The sequence below is a fragment of the Mus caroli genome, unplaced genomic scaffold, assembly GCF_978045245.1.
Source record: "Mus caroli unplaced genomic scaffold, Mus_caroli_1 scaffold_13, whole genome shotgun sequence".
Classification (NCBI taxonomy): domain Eukaryota; kingdom Metazoa; phylum Chordata; class Mammalia; order Rodentia; family Muridae; genus Mus; species Mus caroli.
In genome coordinates, this window is record NW_028227268.1 from 73,451,891 (window position 1) to 73,464,701 (window position 12,811).

The following is a 12,811-nucleotide window of genomic DNA, read 5'->3' on the forward strand; positions in this document are numbered from 1 at the left end:
TCCATACCGTTGGGCTTGGTGCACGCCCCTAGGAGGTTGACCACGTTGAGATGGTTGCCGATGTGAATTAGGATCTTGAGCTCGGACATCAGGGCACGGTGCTCGCTGGCAGTAGCGCCATCTGGAGGAGACACAGGGGCATAGCACAATGCCAAACCGGTCCTGGTATTTTTCCCAATCTGCTCAACACTCAGACACTCACTGACTTAGCAACTGCATGCTCAGAGCTGGTGCTGGGGTTGCAGGCTGCACTGAGTTCCTAGCATGTGCTGCTAACCCTACAGAGTCAGAGGCTTCGGGTCGAGGCTTGGATCTGATGCCTAATGCTTTTCCGTTCAACCGTGGCGGGGATTCTTGCTCTGAGCGTCTTGTTTCCCTTCTTGCTCTTGAGTCAGTCTCCCCCAGAGCAAATAGCCCTCCCCTGGCTGCACAGCACCTGTGATCTCCATACCTTTCAGCATCTTCACGGCCACGGTGTCACAGCTGCTGCCTTTATTGATGCCAAAAGCTGAGGCTTCCACCACCTTCCCAAAAGCCCCGTGGCCTAGGACTCTCCCTGTGGAAGCAGGGGACCAGTTCCAGGTGAGCTGTAGGGGGCAGGGGGTGGTGGTGGTGGTGGTGGCTGGGGAACTGAGGATGAAGAAGGGTGGACAGCAGGGGTGACCTGTCCCAAGAGCTTGGGGCAGGAGGAAAATGGAAGCCTCTTCTGCCAAACAGGAAGGGGATAGGGAGTGGAGTCTTCGAGAGGGAAAGCTGGAGAACAGAGAGGAGAGGCAGACAGGAAGGCCCCAGCATCCTCTCCAGTCAGGTGGGACAGGTCCACCCTGCTCAGAGCAGCAGGAAATGACCTCGGGGGCCTGGGAACTGGGAGTCCTGGCTGTGGTTCTGGGGATGCTGGCCCAGTTGGAACTGGTCAGGCCAGGTGGGGACCAGGAGGGCTATCCTGTGGCACACGTTCTGGGTATGGAAGGACCTCTGTTACTTCAGCCTGACCCTGTGGCCGCTCTGCCAGGCAGTGAATGCTGGGTGGGGCAAGCTGGGTGCTGGCCTCACCGAGGTGCAACCTTTCCCTGGGGAACTCCCACTGGCTGGCGTCATAGGACAGGTATTCACACTGCTCCTCCAAAGGCACCTCCCCGGGGTCCATGATGATGGACAGGTAGCCCGTCTTGATGTCTGCATGGGCAGGCTGGGGGTGGGGGTGGAGACAACTCATTGATTTGGACATATCACTGTGGCTTGGATATATTTTGCCTAGGACAAATGGCCCTTGCTTCTGGGTTCTCAGTCAAGGAGGAGGGCAGGCCAACAGACAACTTCTGCTCCATTTGGAGTCAAACATGGGAGAACGGGGAGGATTCCTAAGGCAGGAAGTTGATAGGGGAACCAGGATGGGAATCTTAAGGGTTTGCTGGGTTGAGAAAGGATGGGGACACAGGAAGCCCGATTTGGCACTGGAGAGAACTTCTGTCGGGGGTCGGGGGGAGGACCCTCACCCTTTTCATGTTACAGAAGATGAGCAGGAGGAGGACCCAGAAGAAAACTGCGATGACGCCAGTGCCAATGAGTATCACAATCTCCATGCTGCCTTTATCTTCAGAGCCTGGGCGGGTAGACAGTGGGTACATGAGAGGGGAAAATGTACGCAACAGGAAGTGCCCCTCGTGCTTGGGAACTGGGTTATAAAACGACAGGAAAGCACCAGTTGGGTGTGTGAGGTGGGTTGAACAGAGCCAGGCAGGGACGCACCTTCCACTGCCACGCTGGCAGAGGAGTTTACGCAGCCCTTGGCATTGCACACGCTGCACAGATAACGACCTGCGTCCTCCTCGCGCACGCGCTGGATGCTCAGCCTCTGATTGGAGTCTGCCAGGTCGATTCCTGAAAAAGGTAGGATGAAGAACACACACGCACATGCTGGTATAGGGACATCGGCTTTGCAGACCTCCGGTCTATCACCTAAGGCAACTTTCCCTACCTGACTCTTTCTCCAGGAGCCTTTCATCTTTGTACCACACAATACTGGGCACATGCGCTCCGGCCACCGGGCATCGCATCTCCAGGGAGTCACTCACGTTCACCAGGAGGTCGGTCAAGTTCTGCGTGAGCCGAGGAGCTTCCAGGGCTGGGGCAGGGGTGGAGAAGGAACTACATGAAGGCGCAGAAACCAAGAGGGTACCTTGGGATGGGGCAGCGAGGGGCTTCAAGTAGGGATAGGTGCAGCGGCGAATGCAAGGGTGAGACGGGGGCGGCATGGCGCTGAAAGATTAGGGGGACTGAGCATGCAAACGACTTCTACGGCTAGGCTGGGCTACAGGGGTGCTTCTGAAGACCCAGGCTTGGGATTCGACCACCCGTGCAAAGGTAGAAGCTACGAAGGCTGAGAAACGTGGTCCCGCCCTCTCCGGCTTGCCACGCCCACCTCACCCTGCACGGACAGGTACTTCTTGTGGCAGTGCTTGTCCTGGCTGCGCCTATCCTGCACCTCACACACGTAGTCACCCTCGTCCTCGGGCGCCACTCGGGGGATATTCAAACTGAGGGTGGCGTGGCGGGCCCCGGGCTCTGCCTCCTCTAGGTTGGCCTCTAGGGGCGTGGCAAACAGGTGCACGTTCTTGCAGTCCAGCAATAGGGGGTTCCCTTGAGCATCGTGCAGTGTGGAGAGGTTGAGCCGGTACCAGCGCAGATGTTCGTACGTGTAGTTGTCCGCCCGGCAGCTAAGGCGCACGGACTGGCCTTCTAAGGGATCCTCAGAAGGCTCCGATTCGATACTGAAACCGTCCGGGATGGCTGAGAAGGGGAGAGGAACCCGAGTGACACTGTCTCTGCATGTGGGTCTCCCTCTTCACCATTCAGTTCTCAACCAAGGGTGTACATAACGTGTAGCCAGGTTTTCACGTTGTCTATAACTCATCCCCTCCCCTGTTTCTCTCTCTGATACAAGCTAGTCTTATCCCTGGGCTTCAGCTCCTCTTGTGTTGCTTTCCCACTCTCCAAGCTGCGCCACAAGTAGGGAGCTGTCCACATGCTTCCTGCAACCCAGGTCCTGGAGCTCTTATCACCAGACTCAGGTGTGTGTGTGTGTCCTCGTCCTCTTTTGCTAGTGACCACACCCTGACCCTGGCTTTTCCTTGGAATAATTTAATTAGCCTTTGCCAGCGCCATTCTCTCGATTTCTACCCTGCCCTTTCAGGTGACTTCATTCATAGTCCTGAACCCCGTAAGTGTCTCCTCCTGTGACCCCTGACTTTTTAGAGGTTACTAAGCCATCTGAAAATCTGAGTATATGATGGGAACATGCACACACGAAACAAGAGACTCTAAATTGAGAACGGATGCCAGTCTATAGGCTGAGAATCCCTAATTTATTTCTTCCATTCTATGTTGAGGTGGCATGGTGGTGGTGGCTGTTCCATGGGCTGGGTGCTCCCATGATCACCACAAATCCAGTAAGCTCATTTCTGGCACCCTAGGTCAAGTGGTATGCCCCGGGGACAGTCTGGTTACTCACTGGTCACATAGAAGTAGATGAGTCGCTCATCCTGGCCCACTTTGTTGAAGACCACACACTTGTACATGGCTGACACATTGGCGTCCTGGATCACCAGCTTGCTCACCGTCTACCCAGAACAGAGGCATAAGGCTCCATTGTATAAAACCTGGACCCTCTTCTTCAAAGAGGCTATTGTGCTCACTAGTAATGGGGAAACTGAGGTTTGTGTTGGCAATGACCAAAGTCTAGAGACTGTCCGGAACAATGAGGAAAGGTCTTTGGCAGTAGAGAGGCAGCACCCCAGAAAAGCCAAGAAAAAATGTTTAGACAGCTAGGTTGTAACTGACAGCTGGAAAGTGTCCATAGGCAAGACCAGGGGGACTTATCTGTGCCATGTCTCTGACTGTAGCCATGTTGAAGGGTCAGAAGCCAGTTTGGCAACTGGACCTGTCTAAGCGAGGGTTAAAAGCCAGACTGTAATGAGTCACATCAGGACCAGCTACTTCTGAATTGTGACTTAAGGTCAGTAGCTGGTCACTGTTCAATGTCTTTGTGATGTGCCCACATTAGTCTGAAGGCATATAACTCTTTTTCAAGGTCCAGGGTACTGGAGGAGGTGTGTATACATATGTGTATGGAGGTATACCAAGATTCTAGGAAAATCCTGCTCTCAGGGACTAGGAAGTTTGAAAAATAGGGGAGGAGAGAGGTCCATAGGCCCTGCCTATCATCCAAAGACCCCCACCCCCATCCCAAGCCGGGCACTTCCTGGCGGGGCCTGAAACAGGAAGAGGCTCTGGAGGTGTGTAGGAAAACAGGAAGTGACTGTAGGAAGTGGGTGCCTTTGTTCAGTCCCCCTCCCCCTCCTGGTCAGCAGCTCACCAGCCTTCTATGGAGACCTAGTCAGCCCCCAGCCCCATCCCCTCCCAGCCTTGGGACTTGTGGGTGGCTGGGTTCTCCTGGATCTCAGATGCCTTGTCTGGGAAGGTCTGGCTCACATGCAGGCAGGAGAGCTGAGGTCCAGTGATGGCAGGGAAGTCACCTGCCTGCCAGCTGTGGTCCCCAGAGCTCTGCAGGGCAGGTGCAAACTCATTGAAAGCAAGAGGTGGAGCTCATTCCCTACTTTGCTTGCTTCAGCTTGTCTGGACCTGGGTCTGTACCTTATTCTTCCCCTCCACAAACTCGGTCCAGCTGTCCAGGCTCTCAATGGGGTTCACAGCGTCCTGAGTGGTCACCTCCTTCCAGTCTCGGCACTGTGGCATGCCATCCCGCTGCTGCCGCCTCCGGCTGCGAGGGATGAGAAGGGACAAAGGCAGGTCAGGAACAAGGAAGGGAAGACCTAAGCGGGGGTGGGGTGTAGGGGTCACACCGTTGTTATCCCCAGACGATGTCTCATTCCACAGTGGGTAAGAGACCCCCCCCCAGGTCTGGGAATAAGGACAATGAGGGGATAGAACATTGTTGCAGCTTTACACGGGCACTTTACAGATGTTCTGTCTTACATCTGCCATGTGTCCTTCCTGCAAAGTCCACCTTGGATGTGCTCATCCAACTTCCAAGAGGACCATAAGTCAACCACCACTCTGCCCTACAGACCCCATCCCAGCCTCTTCTCCTTCTCTTTTCTTCTAGGCATGTTCAGTGCTTCTGTCTTCTCCTGGCATGGGGCTAGACAAGATCTTGTCTGCCTCTAATGGTAGACCACTGGAAGGGGCAAACGTGGAGGTACCAGTGTGAGCTGAAGGCCATGTGTTTCACAAGAGTTCCTTAAGAGCTTTGAATGCTTCAGGCTGTCTCAGGCTTACAGGACACTTCTCTTGAGCCTCCCCCACTGATTGCTCTGGAGCCACAGCCCCTGGGCCAGCAGGTGGGGCTAGACTCCTTTCCTGCCTGGGTTCCTGGCTTCTGTTCATCCCCTAGCACAGGACCATAGAATCTTTCACTGATTGGCAAACTGGTTCTGTAATGCCTTCAAAGCTTCTGCTCATGGGACATCTTCCTCTTTCTCTCCTGTTCCTTATGAATCCATCCAGGTTCTTCTGTCTTCTTCTTCTTCTTCTTCTTCTTCTTCTTCTTCTTCTTCTTCTTCTTCTTCTTCTTCTTCTTCTTCTTCTTCTTCTTCTTCTTCTTCTTCTTCTTCTCCTCCCTTTCCTTTTCCTCCTCCTCTTCCTCCTCCTCCTCCTCTTTTTATTATGCTGGCTTTGAGTTCACTATGTAACCAAGGATGATCTTCAGTTCCTGACACCGTTGTCTCCACTTCCCAAGTGTTTACACATGCCACCTCACCTACCCAGCTCCACTAGCCATTTTGACCCTGAGCTTGGTGCAAGGAGCATGCCTCATTTGGGCAGGCTTTGTTGCTTACAGATTTGAGCTTGGGAAATTTCTCTCCTTTCTCTGGTCTTGATTCCTCACCTATAAAGGGATGCTGTGATTGAGCTAAGATCTTGTGTGTAGAGGAGAATGGGATGTGGTGGGGACATACTTACAGGCTGCGCTGGGCAAAGGTCTTGCAGGGTGTCCAGGGCCTCCAGTGCCACTGGACACTGAGGGGTTGGGGTACTCCATAGGCGGTGCAGGTGAGGGTCTGTCGACTGTGGCGGGAGTAGATGCTGGGTGAGGAGGCTTCCTTTTCGTGGATGTGAGGAGGCACTGTGGCATAAAGCAAACAGCCAGTCAGCTGGCTCCTCTCGCTACCCCAACCTGGGTCTCATCCCTTCCCCTATCCTTCGGGGCTGTACCATTCACCACCAGCTCCAGACTGATGTTTTGCCTCAGACCAGCTGCAGAGTTCCACAGGGCGAGAGTGTAGACCCCTGCGCTGGCCTCGGTCACCTCTTTGAGTACCAGAGCATGTGGATTGTGGCGTCCAGTCACTGCCTTTCTGTCCTTGTACCTGGCAGAGGAAAGGAATTCAGAAACTGTGGGGACCAAATGCTAGCTCTCGGCTTGCATTTGCAGGCCCTCCAGTGGGAGTAGTTCTCGGTGTCTCGGTGTCTCTGTTGGTCACCAGAATCTTTAATAATCAATCTAAGATACCGGATGGCATCAACAAGAACAAATTTTGTTTGAGGATGCCATAATAAATCCTCTGCATGTTAATTAAATTAATATGCATCCCTTTGCATGCCAATTAAAAATAAAGAAACCAAGGCAAATAGAACCCCAAATATCCAGTGCTCAAGTCTCTCCTATAAAGTAACATAGACTTTTCACATAGGCTACCACACCGCTCTATATACTGTAAATCATCTTTAGATGACTTATGGAACTAATACATTATGTTTCATAGAAGGTTGTGATCTTGACATGCTCAGGGGCTGTCATAAACACAAAAGGTCCAGATACATTTTAGAGGCTATTTTTCCATCCAAGGTTCATTGACCCCGTGGCTGCAGAATACACTAATATGAAGGGCCACACATACTGCTGGAGGTGGGAAGAGAAGGCCATGTGGCCTCTCTTGACAGATCAGGCTAGAGCAAGAGGCCTCTCCTGTGCTAGACCAAGAAGGGCAGCAGGAGTATGGGATGGACAGAGTCCCTGGTCTGAGGAAAGACAGACAAAAGCTCTGTACTGGGCTGACTTATGTGGCCAGCTCAGCAATGTCACTGGCCTTCAGGCCCATCATGAGATCTTCAGTGGCACTTCTGGACTTACCCCTAAATCCTTTGACACTCCCCTCCCTACCAGTTTCTGCTTAGGGCAGCCCTACTCTTTTCTGTGAACTTGGCCTAGGGACTAGGAAGGCAGCTTCTCAGTTCATCCATGAAGTTCTTCCACACCTGCTGGCTGAGCTTTAGCATCGGAGACTGACTTCAACACCCTCGGTGGGCCCTGTCTTCCTTCTCAGTGTATACTGATGAGGGAAGGAATAGCAACAGCTGAGCCCATGGAATGTTAATTGCCTGCTTCTCGGACACCTGCCTCGGGAAGCTCCAGTGAGTTCTCCAGACCTGGACCCTTCTCACAGGGCTTACTGTCTTACTGTCACCCTAGTTGGGATGCTCTTTCTGTAGATGACAATTTGCATGGCTCTCTCCTTCCTGCACTGCAGCTGGAGTATTGGCTCTTCGTTGTCATCTGGCCCTGCCTGCCATGTTCCACTGCCTGCCCACCTCCCTTCTTCCCTCTCTCTCTTTTCCTCCCTCCCTTCCTTCCTTCCTTCCTTCCTTCCTTCCTTCCTTCCTTCCTTCCTTCCTTCCTTCCTTCCTTCCTTCCTTCCTTCCGATCAAACCAGGACCTACACTCCTATCTGGCACACTGGGTTTTGTACAAGTTGGTTGACTATCTTCTCACTGAACTGTGAGCTTCAGTGAGGACAGGGACAACTCACTACCATATCCTGTTTACACAATACCCCACTGGGCATGTGTGGTCACTCTAGGTCTCTGCTGCAAGTGTGAGCAAATGCCTCATACCCTGGACTGTTTCTGCAGCCTGAGTCCTGGGCTTCTAGGCCCCTCCCCTCGGAATAGGCTAAGCTAGGACTCCGTGGCCCTGAAAAGGGACATCTCTTAGATTAAAAACTCTCCTATGCCTCAGTGTCTTTATTTGACAACTGCAGGAATTGCAAAGGCTCACTGAAATAGTGCCTGCACTTTGCTAGGCACACCGGACCAAAGACCCAGCCTGGCTGGCTGTCCACTCATTGACTTAGTGTAATCCTAACACGGTGCCATCTAAACAGTGGTGACCTGTGAGACGGTGATGAACACGTGCGTGCTGGGACAGCTGCACACTGCAGAGAGGAAGACAATAGCTAAGAGGGAAGAGAAGAGTCAGAGACGGTAGTTATGTTCCTGTGGAAAACTGTGCTGAGAGCAGACTTAGTCCTGCTGGCCTCAGAGGTCAGGGGACTCTGTGATCTAAGAGTTGTAATTATGCTAGCTTCATCGGTGAATTTAGGACCTTCCCTCTAGGGCTCTGAATCTATGCCATGTGGTGCTCTATGGCTCAAAGCTATGGCAGGATTTAGGGAGCCACAGACTAATTAATAACTGAGCCTTCACAGAAGCCAGCTTCCAGCCTATGGCCAGTGGGTCCTGGCTGAAGACCTTTGGCGCTTCTGTTTGTCCTGCACCAGAACCTTTTTACCAGGTGTGAGGTGCCTCAAGCTTGGAAGGGCAGGGCTACCCTGGGTTTGACAGGAAGAGACAAAGCAGGAATTCCTGCCAGGAGACCTGGGGCTCAGGTGGGAATGCTTGTCCTTCTTCTGGCCCATTTTCTTATCTGTACAAGGTAGATGGAAGCTGCAGGAGGATTGAATCAAGTGGGCAGCTCAGAGTGTAATGGAGGATCGAGGCTTTGTACTCAAAACAGAAGGTATATCACCGAGGGTCCCCTCTGTACCCTGGGCATACCCTGTAGGGAAAGGCCAACTCTCAGGTCTCCTACAGGCCTCTCACTACCATATAGCTCAGAGCCAGGCTTATCAGTCTTATGATATCTCAGATTTGTGGGTCAGAAGGTCCTCAGAGAAGAACTCTTCCAAGAAGGGAGCCCAGAGAACTAGCCACTGCAGAGCAGGCCCTGAGTTTGTTCCCTGCGTGGAGATGCAGCTAGCAGAGCCTTGCTGAGTCTGAGGGGATGTAAGAAGCAGGAATATAAAACCCCATACTGCCAATCACACCCCACATACCGGATCTGGTGTTTAAAACATTTTGCAGTTTAGCTGCTCCTGGGCTGAGCTTCTTCTGAGTATCTGCATGCATTCCCTTTAGGGGCTCGATTTAGGGAGGGTCCCACCTGGGTTTCAGGGTATGGAGGCCCTGATGGGCAAGGATTAAATCCTCTTTGAGATTCAGGGCTACTGATCTGATGGGGAAGGATACTGTCCTTTTCATTCCCTGGTCAGTCCTTGTGTTAAGCCTGGTGGGGTAGCAAGGGGAGGCTGTTACCATTGGAACTCCGGTGGGGGATAAGCTGCCAGCTTCACGGGGAGCTTCACCAGCTCGTCACCGGCTGTGGCCTCCAGGACAGGTCCTTTGAGCCACTCGACACTGATGAAGGGCTTTTCTGCCAAACAGGAGGCATGAGTGTAAACTCGGGGCTGACCATCCACCAGGCCTTCCCAGCCTCTCCCTCTGCAGACTGGAGCTTTGCCTCACTATCCAGCTGGTAGGAGCTGGGCAGGGCTTCCCCTCAGAGCCCTTCCTTCCTTTTGACTGGCCCCTGCTGCTCAGGTGCATCATGACCTCTGACCCACACCACATAAAGACCCTTGTTCTCCAGGTTCCATGATACTGGACCCATCCCATCCCATGCCGGGCACAGTGACCTCAGCCTCCCAGGTCATACCGTGCACAATGACCTCTGTGCTCTCCCGGAACCGCTGAATCCCATTGTTGGCCTCACACACATAGGGGCCCAGGTCATTCTGGCTGACATTGTGGATGGTCAGGATGCTGGAGAGTTCTGTGTGGGTCTGCTGGGAACGCCGCTCAGGTACCCACTTAGCCCGCTCTGCCTGCCGCACCCAGGGGAAGCCCAGGGTCAGCAGGCAGGCAGGGACAGAGCTAAGCCAGCAAAGGCCCACACCCCTGCTCCAACACAAGTGGTTCTGGATGCCCCGCTTCAGAGTTTGCTTTGGTATAGAAAACTTCCCCATCAATCACTTGGGTTACTGAGTTTGCATCCCCTCCACACAGAGGCACAGGTAGCATGGACATGGTGACTCCTAGGGGTGATACTGAAGACAGGGCTATGGGAATGAGGACCCTGGCAGAGCTGCCGACCTTACCTGCTTCCCTGGATAATCCCAGTCGAAGGTGACACCTGAGTCGAACTCAGCCCACACTGTACAGTTCAAAACTAGCTTCTCTCCAACCAACAGCTCCATTGACTTCTTGGGGTACAGCTGGATGTCATAGAGCTCATTGCCTGGTGACACACACAGTGTCACCTCCCACAGTCCTCATAGGCTGGTACACGCAGAGAGCAGTGGGTGATAAGACTGTCTGTGATCCCCACAGCCCCGTGACTGAGAACTAGTAGGACGAGGTGTTTTGTCTGCCCTATTCCTCCTGGAGCACAGAGAGTGGTGACTAGGGGAGATAAAACTAGCGCCCCCTACCTGTGATGTGCACGATGAAGAGACTGGAAACGAAGTTCTGGTCACCCCAGGTGGTCTCGCACTGCAGGTACAGGGCATCGCGCAACAGTTGAGTGGGCACTCGCATGCCCCGGCGGTCATCCCACAGCACCTCCTGCCCGTCGGGGTGCAGCACTGAGCTTTGCTGGAGGGACATAGTGATGGTCAGCTGCCTTTCCCAAGGATGGCACAGGAGGGTGGGGTCCTGGGATTAGGCTGGGGAAGGGAGTGGTACCGAGCGCAGTGTGATGTTGAGGCCGGGAATGGACACCAAGCAGGGCACCCATATCGAGTCCTTCCTGTTGACCAGGAGTGTGTCAGGTTTGTTGATGAAAGGGTGTTTAAAGTCTGAGGAGATGGAATAGGAGCTGGGTTAGGAAACAGCTCAGGAAGTCTCTGGCTAGGGTTGGGGGTGGGGAAGTATAAGGGAGCCCCATGGGTCAGGGTGAAGTTCCAGCCTGCTGCTTCTGTGTGAGGCTCTGTATTCACTCCTGCTAGCCTGAGGTCAGCAGGGTGGAAGTGGAGTGAAGGCCCCAGGTACTCCCTCCTGGACTCTGCCCAAGATAGGCCTCACCTCTTACAAACACATAGGTGCTGGCAGCTGTGGTGCCCTCAATCCGGGCCTTGATGTACTTGTAGTAGCAGTGGTAGCTGCCCGTGTTGTTGGCGTGAGTCTGGGCCAGCAGTAGCACCTTGCAGTAGGGCCTAGCTTCTGTGCCTTCACAGTCATGCACAACCCGTGTGTCTTCACTGTCCTTCCCACCTGTGGTCAGTACCTTCTGGGCCCCTGGCCAGGTCCACTCGAGGGGGTGCTGCCCCCTAGCAGAGAATTGGAGAAGTCAGGATCTCTCCTACCTAGATTTTACCCAAGCTTCCAAGGAGCCTCCTTCAAGGGCTAAGAGCTTCACCCATCCTTATCTCTTTTCGAGGAAGAGTAATCCAGGATTGGGGTACACTCCCCAGATCCACTCCCTGAGCCCTTGACTCTCTGCCTTGGTTCTTGGGGCTATGAATGACAGGTTGATAATATAGTCCTTGGCTAATGGCTGGTACTGTGAGGAGGCCTAGGGCTAGTGATAGGTGACTGGGAATGGATGTAGGTGACTAGGAGAGGAGAAGAGAAGGCTAGGTGAGTTCAGGGTGTCTATCTGCACCTCTTCTGGGAGACCACACCCTAGGACTCCCTCTCAGCTTCTAGGATTCTCTGTCCTGGGGAAGAGTGGCCTTCTGGTTCTTCAGCCAGACACCTCTTGTTCTAGTCTGGGGCAGCCTTCATGAACTGCCAGGTGGGGAGGAGCCAGGATACCTGCAGGATATGGATAGGCTGTCCCCGGTGTCAATCACATATGAATCCTCTGTGATGTTCAGGGTTGGAGGGGTCATGGAGTAACCATTTGCCAGGCCTGTGGGGGGGGGGGGGAAGACACGGTTACTAAGGAGCTATGTCATGGGGTCACATGACAGCTCCTGTACTGTCCAGGTACAGTTGGGCCTTCTGGGGTGCTGCCTCAAGGTAGGGACAGCCTAGTGGCTTTCAGTCTCTATAGCCTTGTCTCCCCATGTGCAGTTTGGCTACAGCATCAATCCGAAGGTCTCATGACAGCTACCAGTCTCCACCACAAACTGTTCCTTGCTCTGGTCAAGGCCACCGGTCCCCACCACCACCCTATCACTGCCCACAGACTGAGTCCAATCCTAACTCACCATGACCGCTTCCCTGAACTTTGACCCTAAGTGAGCTGAGCTGCTGGCAGGAAGCAGGAAGAGGAGGAGCCTCCAGGTTTACTCATAGGGAATGGGGGGTAGTGGGGAACTGGGAAGAGATTTAGAGTGTGGAGTGCCCAGAGCTCTGCCCGAGACCCCCTCCATCCCGAATCCCACATTTATACCCACTGCTTATGACGGTTTCGTGTATCCTAGACCTACACTCTGCCTTGCTCTCTCCTAGGTCCCTGACAGTCCCTTTCTTCATAGCTTCTAGGTTCTGCAAGTTTCTCTTCCCTCTGCCTGACTGCCTGAGCCTTCCTTGGGTTCTGCCTGCCTAGGTCTCTTCCACACCCTCAGGCTTTCTCATGGTGCATCTCCCCAGATGCACAAATGAACCTGCTTGAGCTGGTGAATTCACCTGCAGCCTCCCCTGACTAGGCTGATGAGGTGGGGCCTCTCTGCTCTACAAGGCTCTGTGGCTCACATAGTTCTGTACCCACCATCCATCTCCCAGTAGG

The 12,811-nt window shown here is 53.5% G+C and overlaps 1 protein-coding gene across 3 annotated transcripts in view; it reads right to left on the minus strand.

The window, feature by feature from the left end:
• The window catches only part of Flt4 (fms related receptor tyrosine kinase 4), a 42,637-nt gene that overhangs the window by 15,436 nt on the left and 14,390 nt on the right, over positions 1–12,811 (minus strand). For all 3 annotated transcript variants that reach the window (XM_085830060.1, XM_085830059.1, XM_085830061.1), the window contains exons 2-19: positions 11,893–11,989; positions 11,161–11,405; positions 10,822–10,934; positions 10,569–10,731; positions 10,236–10,375; positions 9,794–9,962; positions 9,394–9,511; positions 6,235–6,389; positions 5,983–6,145; positions 4,654–4,780; positions 3,512–3,620; positions 2,428–2,790; positions 1,979–2,125; positions 1,750–1,881; positions 1,497–1,603; positions 1,054–1,189; positions 452–556; positions 8–121 (exon numbers count right to left, since the gene is read on the minus strand). In XM_085830060.1, coding sequence (XP_085686186.1) covers positions 8–121; positions 452–556; positions 1,054–1,189; positions 1,497–1,603; positions 1,750–1,881; positions 1,979–2,125; positions 2,428–2,790; positions 3,512–3,620; positions 4,654–4,780; positions 5,983–6,145; positions 6,235–6,389; positions 9,394–9,511; positions 9,794–9,962; positions 10,236–10,375; positions 10,569–10,731; positions 10,822–10,934; positions 11,161–11,405; positions 11,893–11,989 — 2,703 coding nt within the window. The remainder of the gene's footprint in view (positions 1–7; positions 122–451; positions 557–1,053; positions 1,190–1,496; positions 1,604–1,749; positions 1,882–1,978; positions 2,126–2,427; positions 2,791–3,511; positions 3,621–4,653; positions 4,781–5,982; positions 6,146–6,234; positions 6,390–9,393; positions 9,512–9,793; positions 9,963–10,235; positions 10,376–10,568; positions 10,732–10,821; positions 10,935–11,160; positions 11,406–11,892; positions 11,990–12,811) is intronic.